We start from the raw sequence: 13,892 nt of genomic DNA, 5'->3' as shown, positions 1-13,892 counted from the left end.
CCGGTATAAAACCTTCCTCTTTATCCCATATGTTCCCTGTATATTCTTGCATATTTTCATGGGCCTGGAATTAGCCCCTCCTGTAGGGAATGGCTGGCGAATGGTCTCTAGGGTTCGCGATCTGGCACTAGAGTTGCTCATTGCTACAAGGATGTCATTACATCAAGGCCTTTACAAGGGGCAGAAGGTGGAAACAGGTTCAAATAGAAAAGAAAAAATATGACTATATGCTGATACTTTGTAGTCAGATTTAACATTACTATTACCTCATTAAATTTATCTCTGTATCTTTTGCATTACAAACCTTGAGTCTTAAGAGCATTGTGATAATTACTTGCTTACTCTACCAGCATCTACGAAATGATCTGAAAGTACTACTAGCATTATTTTAAGGACTACTAAGACTATTAAATGACGTTAAAGATTTTGTTTTTTCTGCATGGAGGTGTAATCAGCATAATATACATTACGGTTCATTCCTTTCCATTTATTTTTGATTCATAGGCAATGTTTCTAAAATTTAATTTTCTGAAGATACAGACTATCTGCCCCTTCCAGAGTTGAAACTATATAACAAAATGTTCACAGAAATCTGGCCTCCATCGCTTTTTCCCCTTACACTGCTTACCCCATTGGTTACCATTTTTGGTTTCTTTTTCATTGTTATTATCCTTCTACTGTATCTTTTTGCAAACATGAGGAAGTGTATGTTATTTCTTGCTTATCTGAGTATGAATGCCCTTTTAGGATATTTTACAGATTTTGAACATTTGACCATAGAAATATTTCATAATCATTTGAGCATCTTCCTTGGAAATAAAGATTCTGTAATGGCTATTACTTGCCTCTAATTACTTCATACAGCTTGTTTCCTTTTGCAAATAGGTCAGGCCTGCATTAAAAGATAACATGTTTGCTACTTGATATGTACTTGGGCCATGAAAAAATAAAATAACCATTCTATGAGATGATGTAAATATTCAAGAGGCACACCGTGAGCTGAGGAATTAAATCCATTTATACTTGTGTTATAATTATGTGAATGCTATAATTTGAGCTGTGAGGATCAAGAAGAATAAAGGATAATGATTAATTTAAAGAATTAATTTAAAGATTTTCATAATTATCTTTGGGTATTTGTTCCTTTTGATCAAATCTGAAATACGGAAAACGACTGTTAGAATTTGGCACCTTAAGTACTGGTACTCTAAAATACAATTCCTCTGGAATTCTGAATATTTGTTTATGTATCTGAGTTAGGTAAATTGAGTACTGGGTGTGTTAATTTTCTATTTCTGCATAATAAGTGATCCTAAAACTTTGTGACTTACAGCAAGAAACATCTGTTACTCACCAGTTTCTTGTAGATCAGAGTTTTGGATGGTTCTGGCTCGGGTCAAGTCTCACTGCTCTGCAGCACCCCAAGGCCTTACCAAGACAAGGGCTGCACTTGGGGCTCACACACACAAAGCTCCTGGAGCCTCTTCCTAAGGCAGCTCCAGCGCCCTCACTCCACAGCAGCTGGTTCTCCAGAGCACATGCTCCAAGAGGGAGCAGATAGAAGCACAGTATCTTTTAGGACCTGTCCTTGGAGACCACGTGCTGCTCTCCTCACTGTGTCCTGTCAGCCATTCAGCTCCACACAAGGGTGGGAACACCAGGCGGCCAACTACCACATTTGGGCTTAGCATTTCTGTCTTTTAATATAAGTAAAAAAGAAAAATATGAAGATTGTGTGTGTGTGTGTGTGTGTGTGTGCGTGTGTGTACGTGCATGCATATGCATGACTGACCTAAATATGAGGGTTTATAGTAACGTTATTGTGAGATCTCAGTGATCTTTTTTTATTTGTTGTGAGGAAAGGTTAGTTGAAAGTGCAGCATGAGAATTTAGTTCTAAAAATGGATTGTATTTCTGAGTTTGACTAAAAATTGAAATCTGAAGAAGAAAAGTGAATCATTTTATAAAGAACATCTTTTTCAGGCTGGGTGTGGTGGCTCATGCCTGTAATCGTAGCATTCTGGGAGGCCGAGGCGGATGGATTTGCCCTGAGCTCACACGTTCAAGACCAGCGTGAGCCATAGTGTGACCCTGTCTCTAAAAACAGCTGGGCATTGTGGCGGGCGCCTGTAGTCCCAGCTACTTGGGAGGCTGAGGCAGGAGAATCACTTGAGCCCAAGAGTGTGAGGTTGCTGTGAGCTATGACACTACGGCACTGTACTGAGGGCCAGACACTGTCTCAAAAAAAAAAAAAAGAACATATTTTTTGATCAAAGTGATTTTTCTCCCAAACATTGAATAACTTCCCTGTTCAGAAGTTGCTGTAAAATTTATGGGCATGATTACAATAGTTTTCATCTGTAGCATTGTTTGTTACCATTTAGAAATGGCTATTCACTTCTAGGAGTAAATAAGTAAGCCATTGTGAGGGGACTTTTGAACTTTGTGTGCAGTTTGGTAGCCAGTTATTCAAACTTTGATAATTTGGATTACTGGTTTCATAGTGTTGGCACACAGTAGCTGAATAATGAGGCTCATTAAACTCCCTGGGCAGGCACATCCAAATTGCGTTTGCCTCTAACCTTGGAGGCTCTGTGTGGCTAGACGGTGAGGATTGCCTCTTTATTCCCTTGTCAAGCTGTGAGTTTGCATTGCAGGCCAAGCAGCTCATGACCCAGTCTATTTATGCCCCTCAGTGAGACATGCTCCTTGGGCAATGCAGTGAAACCTTGTCTCTACAAGAGAGCTCTGGAGGAGAACGTTCTGTGCAGTTAAACAGGAGGGGAAAGTAATGCTCAGGGAAGACAAACGCAGAGAAAGATGGCGGTGTCGAGAAGCTTCACATGACAGTGAAGACTGACGGTGCACAGGGCCAGTAGGAAGAATCATAATCAAATGAGATTAAGTGATGGTAGCTTATCTCGCCAGGGAGGAGAAATGGGATCATGTTATTCTGTTATATATTTTTCTATAATATTCAAAATTGAAGAAATAATAAAAGGGTTGTTTTTAAAACTGTGTGTTTAGTTACCAAAAAAGTAACATTAGAAGCTAAAATCAAAATAACTTTCAAATTCCAGTGAATTTTCTCTTGAATTTCAAGAGTTGGGAAAAACAGGTCACTTTAGTGCCTATATAATGCTAGTCTAGTCCATTGAACACAGAAAGGCAGGGTACAAGCTTGTGTCATCCATAGAGTAGCCACTTTGATGTTTTTGCTTTTATTACTCAGGAAATTTGAGTGAGAACCTATATATATATTTTTTTTAATTTAAAAGGAAGCATTTCATTGAACTGGAAAGGGAATATGAGGCTTGACCTTCAAGTGCTCAGAATGTCTGGGCACAAAGTAAGTGCTCACTAAATACTTGCTGTTAATTAGAGGCCCCATGTTAAGTTATCTTGGCCTTTGGCTGTGTTCAAGGCAGGAAGTTAATCACACTTGCAGGAAACAAGTTGAGAACAATTAGATAGAACAATTAGATAATTAAGTTACATACTGCAATAATGGCAGACTGCTTGAAATAGTTTCATGTTTTATAAACTTGATCAGACCAGCAAAGAGTCAATGCTTTTTAGTGCGAGTGGTTTCTAAACTAGGACTCCAAGGAAGAGGAACCATGCAGGCTGCGGAGAGGACGCCACGGGTCATCAGGAACAGCACTGGCAAAGACAGTGCCCGTGCTGACACTTCACACCTGGATGCCTCTGAAGTATTTCCCTCTATTGAGGCTCTCCATACATCCCTCTGTGAGGCAGCTGTATGAATTTTTACTTTGCCAATCAGAAAAGCAAGGCATAGAACCTTGTCTAGAGTAGGAAAAAGAGGTAGGCTGGTGTGATCGGCAGCTGGGTGATCCCTGGCAAAGGTGCTGATGGGGATATTCCATGGCCCAGCAGCTTTATTTCCAAGAAAAAACCTAGGGGAATTCTTGAGCAATTCTATTTACAAGTGAATATTCTCTGCCTTCCGTAGGTTGATGGACAAAACCCTTTGTCGTGTGTATATCTTGGAATACCATGTAGTAGTTAAATAAATAATATACAGGATGTTCCAAAAGTTGCCCATAAATTCACCGTACGCAAGGAAAATGGGAAATTATAGCTAAATGTACCTTTACAAAATATCTATTACCAAATTTTACAAAGAGGTGACTAACAACTAAAGAATACTTACTCTGTAAATACTTTTAGCCAGGGTTTCCCATCTCCCTCTTCTAAACTTCATGGCGAGTTTAGGACATGCCGTAGATCTATATCAACATGGACGCACCAGAAGACATAGTCCAGGCATGACGAATGGGCGTGTAGTCCGAGGCTTTGGGAGGCCAAGGATGGGGGATTACTTGAGGACAGCAGTTCCACACTTCTTGGGCAATGCAGTGAAACCTTGTGTCTACAAAAAACATGTTTAAAATTAACAAGGTGTGATGGCACATGCCTGTAGTCCCAGCTACTCAGGAGGCTGAGGCAGGAGGATCACTTGAGCCCAGGAATTTGAGTTTACAGTGAACTATGAGAGCACCACCGTATTCCAGCTTAGGTGAGGCTTTCTTTCTCTGAAAAAGAAAAAAGAGAGAGAGAAAGGCATAAAACTATGTGGGAAAAGCTGGTTGCACAGACAGGTTTAGTATAACATTGTTTATAGAAAAGTGAAAATACATCATGCATTGATACAGTATTTTTTTTTTTTGAGACACTTTGTTGCCCCCAGTAGAGTGCTGTGGCATCACAGGTCACAGCAACCTCAGACTCTTAGTCTCAAGTGATCCTCCTGTCTCAGCCCTCCCAAGTAGCTGGGACTACAGGTGCCTGGAACAACGCCTGGCTATTTTTTAGAGACGGGGTCTTGCTCTGGCTCCGACTGGTCTTGAACTCCTAAGTTCAGGCAATCCACCCACCTCGGCCTCCCAGAGTGCTGGGATTACAGGTGTGGATTAAAGTATTGTTTATGGATTCTTAGAAAGGCATAAAAAGTACAAAGAACAAAAATATGAACACATACTTGCCAGTTTTAGGACAGCAGTTGCTCCTGGGGCGGGGGGAGGCATCTGAAACAGGTCCATTGTAGGCTAACACTGTCTATCTCTGAGGATCACCTGGGTATCTGTCATGCTGTTTTCTCTGTGTATGAAATTATTATTACTTTTTTCAATAAAGAGGCTTTAAAAAAAGAATGAAAGAGCTTTGGAATCAAGGAAACCGTGGTTCCAAACCTGCTGTCCATTTACCCAAATTCCTTTCTCTATCTTCAGTTTCCTCAGCTATAAAGTGGGGTGATTGTTACTTCTTTGCAGTTGTGGGAGGCCTAGATGAGGTGCCTGCATAAAGTGCCTGGAGTGGCATCTAGCTTCCTGTAAGGACTGAGCAAGTGCTTTCCAATGACTTACCCAAGGTCACGGAGCTGGTCTATAGCAGTGCTAGGATTTGAACTCAGACATCCTATCCAGTTTCTTCCCTGCCTGAGGGTCCTATGAGGAAAGTGTGCAGGTTAAGAAGCCAATCACCACCGTCACATTGCCCTGGTGACTGGGCAGCAGCATCACCAGGAAGGGAGCCAGAGCTGCTGTCCTGCCAGGGAAGGCTGCCCCCACCCTGCTCAGCCGCCTCTGCAGCCTGGTGGAGCCTTCCACCTTTGTGCCTGACCCTCACGCCAAACCCAGAAGCCAAAAGTCTTTATACTTTTATTTTTTAGCAGCATTGAGAGTTTTTAAGAAGAAACACTGGAATTGAGAAAAAAGATAAATATTAAGTTTTTTTGTTTGTTTTGTTTTGGCCAGGGCTGAGTTTGAATCCACCACCTCTAGCATATGGGGCCGGCACCCTACCCCTTTGAGCCACAGGTGCCGCCCCAAATATTAAGTTTTTTAAAGGCTGCTGTGTATAGCAGCTTAGGCTAGGTTAAGCTGTGGTAATTATGATAACCCCAAAACCTCAGTGGCCTCCGGTGACAGATGTCTATTCCTTGTGCACACTCTGTGGCCCTGCTGCATGCTGCCTCCAGCCTGGGGTTGCAGAGGAAGGAGCAGCCCCTCTGTCTGGGCTCTCCTGTCCCAGGGGCTGCCACAAACTTCATCCCAGCAGAAGTCACCGCGCCCATCTAAGGCAGCGAAGGGAGGGGGAGGACTGCTGCCACAGGAAGGGACAGTTGGGGACGTACATTTCTGTGAACAGTGTATGTGTATGGGTCCTAAAAATTTCTAAATACCTGGTCATTGAGGATCAATTTGGGAAAATTAAAAAAAAATTGTAAATTGAGAGGGTAGCTGATGAAGGGCCTCGAACTCTTGCATTCCTTAGTTATATCCAAGAAGTATTTTGCTCCTCAAAGGACATGATTCTGTCATGTTTTAAAGACAGGGTTGGGTTGTTTGTCCTCTTCCAACTCCTTTCCTCCCTTCTGTCCGCAGTGTCATCAGCAAAGTCGTTCCCGCTCCCGAGGCTAAGCCGGCCCCCTCCTTGAACCGGCCCAAGACGCCGCCCCCGGTCGCCGCGGCCCCCGCGCCCGGCCCCACGCACGTGGGCCCCGCACCCCCACCGCCGCCCCTGGCGCCCGCCGCCTGCCCAGCACTGCTGCCCTCGCCAGGTCCCACGGTGGCCGGCAGCACCAAGGCCCCAGTGCGCAGCGTGGTGACCGAGACGGTCAGCACTTACGTGGTAGGTCGGCCCCGCCCCAGCCACCTCCGGTCCTGGGGTCATTACCGAGTTGCACCGAAGTTCTTCACGCCAGCAAAGCGTTTCCACTGCGTTTGCAGGGTTTTGGCTGAATGCCGTTATTCTGCTGTGTCACGTATTGAATAATTGCAGAGCACTGCCTTTCTTTACATTGTTTTGGAATAGAACTATATGGAAATGTACAACCAGGCTATGAACATAAAGATGAGTAGCCATCCCGCCAGGCCAGCATTGTGGGAGCCCGAGGAGGGTGGATTGTCTGAACTTACCAGTTCCAGACCAGCCTGAGCAAGAGGGAGACCCCGTCTCTAAAAAAAGCCGGGAATTGTGGTGAGAGCCTGTAATTCCAGCTACTTGGGAGGCAGAGGCAAGAGGATCACTTGACCACGGGAGTTTGAGGCTGCAACGATCTGAGATCATGTCTCAGCATGACTGGGAAAACTTAAAAAAAGAAAAGAAAAAAAGAAAATTTTAAAAGGAATATAATTTATGTAATATACACAGATCTTATGAGGCAGCTGGTGTTTCTAAGTAACAGCACTAATTGTATTATTTCAATGGCTAAGATCCAAAATATGCCAAGTCTTACAGTCCAAATGGGAATGAACTTTTCAGCCACAGAGCTTCCTGGGTATCCAAGCATGACTTCAGATTGTCAAACCCACTGTGCTGGATGGGTCCACGTTGTCCTGGGACTGTTTTTAGGTGCTTTTCTCATACTTAACAGTATCAGGTATTATTCAAACTCTGAATTCAACCTAGTAATGAAGTGTTTGTGCAGATATATTGTTGCAGCATTATATATAAAGAAGTATAAAAATATCTGAAGTGAATTCAGAGAGGATATGAAGATATGAAAAATTAACCATAAAATATTAAATTGGCAATTTAAGACAAAAATAGAAGATGTGACATAAAAAGCTGGGATCATCAAATTGGTCCAGTCAAGGACCAAGAAAGAAATTAAATTTCTTCATCCCAGTAGATTTTACCATCCTCACGTCTAAGTTTCACAACTTCTTCCTTCTTGACACCATTATTTTAGGATCCAGTCACAAATCTGGGCAATCAACATGTTCTTGATTCTTTCTTGAGGAAGGCCTAAAAGGGCATGTTTACTGACACATCAAGAGCCGGAAGTCGGCTGATTAACCCACCAGGTATCACAGCAAGTTAGGTTTTCAAGTCCACTGTGACTGCTGTATTCCAGGGTATTATTTTTCTTTTTCTTTTTTTTTTTTTTTTATTGTTGGGGATTCATTGAGGGTACAAGAAAGCAGATCAGGGTATTATTTTTCATATTTCTAGAGCTAATACTTTAAGTGTATAACCATAAATAAAAGAATTAAAAACAATTATTTTTTTTTTATTTTTTTTTTTTGTAGAGACAGAGTCTCACTTTATGGCCCTCGGTAGAGTGCCGTGGCCTCACACAGCTCACAGCAACCTCCAACTCCTGGGCTTAAGTGATTCTCTTGCCTCAGCCTCCCGAGCAGCTGGGACTACAGGCGCCCGCCATAACGCCCAGCTATTTTTTGGTTGCAGTTTGGCCGGGGCCGGGCTTGAACCCGCCACCCTCGGCATATGGGGCCGGCGCCTTACCGACTGAGCCACAGGCGCCGCCCAAGAATTAAAAACAATTATATAGATACAGAATTAGTACCACGTATGTGTAATGCACATCCTTACTTTTCCCTCAGAAATTTTGGGCAAAAAATGTTGCACATTATACATGGCAAAGTGTGGCAGCTCCCTAGAGATAAGTCCATTTGGAATAGACAGTGTGGATGAAAACCTTCTGACTTCAGAAGGAACACTTGGTGGACAGGGAACAAAATGTGTACTTAGATGAAATACAATACATTGTCCATAGAGCAAACAAGTGGGTTTTGTCACTGTCTAATGTGATATTGGAAATGTTACTTAAATTCCTTTAGCTCCACTTTTCCCATTCCTTTTTTTTTTTTTTTCTTTTTTGAGACAGAATCTCACTTTGTTGCCCTTGGTAGAGTGCTGTGGCATCATAGCTCACAGCAGCCTCAAAGTCCTGGGCTCAAGTGATTCTGTTGCCTCAGCCTCCCAAGTAGCTGGGACTACAGGTGCCCACCCACACTGCCCGGCTATTTTTAGAGACGGGGTCTTGTGCTTCCTCAGGCTGGTCTCAGACCCATGAGCTCAGGAGATCCACCCACCTCGGCCTCCCAGAGTGCTAGGATTATAGGCGTGAGCCACTGCGCCCGGCCACTTTCCCCATCTTAACCTGCCTGTAGGTTGTTTTACAATGGTTGAATGAAGTAGTGTTTGAAAGAATTTAGGGAACTTTGCAGAGTTGGGTGTTGGCAATTAAGGATGCTGTGACAAATTTCTTAGGGGGACATGTAGTCATGACATTCTCATTTCGGTCAATGAGCCGCAGCCTGGCCTGGTGACTGCTGGTTCCCTCCCTTTGTGACATTTTCTTTGGGAATTAGAGAGGGCCAGAGGTGTAGATTGCTTTAGGGGATTTTCATAATGCACTTTGGTTTTGTAGAGATTTAAAAAAAAAAAAAAAAATGGTAGGCCTTAAAGCCCCTCAGTAAGATGTGTGTGTGTGTATTTAACTCACTCCCTAGAGATGAGCCCAGTTGGCACGGACAATTCAGACATGCATATACACACGTATACATACACCGGCCATATATCCAGCATACACAGAGAAAGCCTTTTTTTGAATATCTAGTCAGTGTTGTATTTAAAAGTATAGAAATAGAGTGTGCACCTTGCAAAATAAACCTAACAGAAAACATGTATGCCATCTTATTGCAAAAACTTTTTTGAAAGTTACCTTTTACTTACTGCTGATGTTGAATGCCCATCAGAAAATTATTTCTTCCAGATTGGTTTTGTTAATGTGCAGGTTGAGGACACGGTACGGTGCTCTCTGTTGAGAACTGCTCAGCTAAAGATACTCTAGAGCAGTGATTCTCAACCTTCCTAATGCCATGAGCCTTTAATACAGTTCCTGTGGGTCGTAGCCCACAGGTTGAGAACTGCTGCCCTGGAGCACACATTACTTACGGCAAAATAATGCTTAACATATAGCTCTTTGGCCTCCTGAGCCCCTTCTTCATTTGCCCTTTAGTTGACTGTACTTTACTTAAAGTGTCATAAGGGGAATGGAGAGTTACTTAGTAACAACTCTTTTATGTACTTGATCTTATCAGCTAGTTCAGGGGAAGGTTGGCTAATCAGTAATGAGGCAATGCACGCACACTGGGCTACATATATTAATTCCAGGCCTATGAAAGTGATTGAAAAAAGTACATAGAGTTGAGCTCTGTAGCTTTTAAAAGTATCATTTGTTACTGCCGCAAAGACCCTAATCATTAAGAATTTATTTGGTTGTAAGATTTTTTTAGATAAAAGAAGTTATAGCTCATGTTGTTCACAGAGATGATTATAAAATAGTTTTTATGACTTACAAAAGAAAGTTTAGAATATTCATTAGAAATCTCTTTTCATTGAGTACTTAGTAGCAATTTTCTTTTTCACATGATTCCCAGAGCAGTGATGATCATGACGCAGCTTTAATAAAGCGCTAATCCACTCTGTTTTCATAGTTACACTTTTCTGTTTAGTAGATTTACAGTGTAAAGTAATAATCCTTTCTGGTCTCTCTCTCTCCTTTTTGCCCATTCCATCTCTGGTTGTGCCCCTCCCCCCATGGGAACACCAGATCCGAGATGAGTGGGGCAATCAGATCTGGATCTGTCCTGGGTGTAACAAGCCTGACGATGGCAGTCCGATGATCGGTTGTGACGACTGCGATGACTGGTACCACTGGTGAGTGCTCAGACTGCCCAGCCAGCCACAGGTGGCTGCCCCTTAATCAGGACAGCAGCGGTTACTCCCATGAAGGGGTATCCCACAGAACAGATCCAGTGCCCTTGGTCCATTCAATAGGTCAGTTCAACTGCTATCCTAAGAATAGTGTATAGTATGAGATCCCAGTGTAACTACTAATTGCATAAATCAAGAGTCTTTGGAATTTCTGAATATGTTGTTTAGCTTTGTATTAAAGAAACAGGCAATGGAGAGCTTTCCCTCTCCTTCCTTTCCAGTAAGGTTCCGTAAGAGCCGCAGTACTCGACACAAACAGTAAGAGGTGGCCCTGGCTAAGCCAGCACAGGCTAAGCCTCAGGAGGAAAGGCAGCTCCCCCAAACCGAAGAAGCTTAACCAAAGTTTATGCAAATAATACTCTCACTTTATCTTTAAAATGTCAGATACAGAAAGATAGCAATCTGCTCAATTATGATATACGATCTCTAGAAGGTAAATGTATGCGTCACTCAGAAGAATCACACTACTCCCGGCTGAAAGGACCCGAGCTGATTAATCTCTGCAGCGGGCCTGTGAGGGAGGCGCTGTGTGATTGTCATCCACACGCACGACAGCGGGGGCCCCCAAATTAGAACTGTTTGGGTTTGATTTCCACTAAATCTTTCCTAGACTTTGAAAACTATTTAAAGACAAAGGCAGGAGAAGAACACAAGTGTGCGTCTTGGTCATCTGACTTTTGTTGTGACGTGCAGGCCCTGTGTGGGGATAATGGCTGCGCCCCCCGAGGAGATGCAGTGGTTCTGCCCCAAGTGCGCCAACAAGAAGAAGGACAAGAAGCACAAGAAGCGGAGGCACCGGGCGCACTGACGGCGGCGCGGCCTGCTCCTCGGAGGGGCGCGGGCAGCTGGGCTCACTGCCTGTGGACGCCGATCCCGGAGCGCACCACCCCTCTGCGTCCCCTTCTGAAGCCCCGGGCCCTGCGGCTGGAGAGACACTGGAGCAGAGGCGCGGCACCCAGGCTGCCCCCCCACACTTTTCTATTGCCAGTTACGACAAGTATTATTAATAAAAAGACCGTGTACCTTCCCTTTTGATTTCTTTTGTTTCTCCAGGGCCTGTTCATGAAGGTATTAGATGAGAAGATAATGTGTGAACTGCTTTGACTGTGATTTAAGGATGAAACCGTTAGTCTGTATACAGTTTTCAACCCCTTTTTCCTCTATAGTAAAATAATCATAATAACAAAAAAGAAAACTCCAGTTGGAGTACTGGTAAATATTTTTGTGATAAGAATATCTGAAGCTTCCCTCCCTCCCCACCCCTGTTTTTAGTACTAACATGTAAAATGTTCAGGCTTTTGTGAAATACCTTATATTTTTTAAGAAAAAGGTTTCTATCATGTCCTGTTTGCTTTGTGCAAATTATTTTTGTTTACTCTAACGTATTTTATATCTTTGTTGCATTTTAATTTTGCCCTTCTTTAAACTGCTGGAGTCTCTTCTCACTGCTTGTACATTTCATCAACTTGTATAAAAAAAATCTTCATACTAAAAGATTTCCCCTAATGTAAATAATAAATATTTATGAAGTAGTTATTTTTTAAACTTTTATTGTGTTTAATTCTGGCTTTCCCTGAAATCCACTGTGATTTCAGCCATGTCTGTAATTATGCTGTACACAGGCAGAGAAGGCGAGAGAGAAGGGGCCACAGTGCAAAATAATTGACCTGGGGCTGAGCCTGTCCAGTGCCCAGAAACACTGGGGGAAGCAGCCCCTAGCAGTTGGAAGGGAAACAAGGCGATTTCAATCCGTAGCTTATGATTTGAAATTGTTTTGTTTGTTATCTATTTTGTTTTTGTAGATTTCTTTGACTTTTATTAAAAGGACACGTAGGTTACATGAAAGTAAAAAAAGAAAAATACTGTAGCATTTGTGTTTATATTGTTTTATTTCTTTAAATCTGTTCATTGATATTGTGCTTTAAGGCTGAAATGAAGTATATTATGAATTTTTTAAGAAAACTCATCAAATTTCAGGGTATCACAAAATTTTATTATATTACTATACTGCCCACTATTTATTATATGTTGTAGATGTCTGAGAGGTAAACCAAATATTTTATTTTTAATGTAAAAACATCAAATTTAACTTTATTAGCATATTTTAGCAACTTTGGAATAAATATGGACTTTTACTTGGTTTTGAAATAATCTCAATTTGGGCCCGTGTGATGGATCTCTTGAATGCTAAAATATGGGCTTTGAACCTAATACAAATATATTAATAGAAAATGCGATTCCTTTAATGCCAATTAAATTGATATTAGTATATGAATTAGTCATATTTTAAAATATATTATGTGGTTAGAGAAAAGCAGTTTTCTGCCGTGATTGTTAAATCGCAAATCAGTGGAAATGAAGTAGATGGAGTCAGAGTGGCATTGCCCTCCTATTCCAGAGATCGCAGTTTTCCTGCCCCTGCAGAGAGACAAAGCATCTATGTTGAATATGTGCTTTTTGTTTTATGAACTTCAGATCATTCTGAATACTTTATACAATATTTTCACATGCACAAATATCCCCGTTAGTGCTTTTTGGAGAGGGATGAGGGGTGGGGGAAGTGCAAAATAAAGATTATTGGCTATTTCATAGTTTGCTTTTCCATTTTCTTTATTTAGGATTTAGTCCCTTGAGGCATGGCCAGTGAATCTGAAGTTGCCACGTTTAAGTGAGCAGGTCGTGCTGCTGAAATAAGAACGGAGGTGCCTGTATAAAACTTCTCCCCCAGTCCCACCATCTGGGAGACTTCAGGCCATACTACATTTAAGGAATTTCAATCAATGTGTTGTCCTTTGCCATTTCATGGTTGCTTTCCTAAATCCAGTTCATGATTTTATAAATGGTCTTTGCAATAATAAAACCAAAGGATCATTTTCAGGGGGCTGGATAGCTTGAGGGATTAGTAATGGAATACAGAGCCTTTCACCTCTGGACCAGTGAGTCGGATCCAGTCCAGGTCACTGGAGACCAAAAGTCGTCACCATCTCACGACTGTTCAGTGGCCTGTGTGAAATGAACTGGTGGTCTCTGTCTCCACTGGGTGGCTGTCTGTGACACCAACTGAAGGACGTTCCAGAAACTGCAGAAAGAAATGTGGATTAGAAAATAAAACATCTATGTTACAAAGTTAGAAAGTTGTACATAGCCATTCTTCACAAAGTAATACTGAAGGAAAAAGAAAAAGCAACTTACAAATACAACAGATGTTCCCAGACAAAAGAGATTAATTTACTTAAGTCAAAATAGGAAAAGGAAAAGCCTATATTGGGCAAAAGGGGAGAAGCATAAATTGGAGAAGAGTTAATCAGGAAAAAACCTTCAGGAGCCCTAAACAATAA

General features: G+C 42.1%; 1 protein-coding gene across 1 annotated transcript in view; it reads left to right on the top strand.

The window, feature by feature from the left end:
• Positions 1-13,141, top strand: part of TAF3 (TATA-box binding protein associated factor 3) — a 162,985-nt gene extending 149,844 nt beyond the window's left edge. Inside the window, exons 5-7 of the mRNA XM_053572138.1 lie at positions 6,411-6,657; positions 10,391-10,497; positions 11,248-13,141. Coding sequence (XP_053428113.1) covers positions 6,411-6,657; positions 10,391-10,497; positions 11,248-11,362 — 469 coding nt within the window. The 3' untranslated portion in view covers positions 11,363-13,141. The remainder of the gene's footprint in view (positions 1-6,410; positions 6,658-10,390; positions 10,498-11,247) is intronic.
• Positions 13,142-13,892: the final 751 nt, after the last annotated feature.

Source organism: Nycticebus coucang, chromosome 20, assembly GCF_027406575.1.
Source record: "Nycticebus coucang isolate mNycCou1 chromosome 20, mNycCou1.pri, whole genome shotgun sequence".
Taxonomy (NCBI): Eukaryota; Metazoa; Chordata; class Mammalia; order Primates; family Lorisidae; genus Nycticebus; species Nycticebus coucang.
Note: the sequence above shows the minus strand (reverse complement) of the source record. Positions and strands in the feature narration are given on the sequence as shown.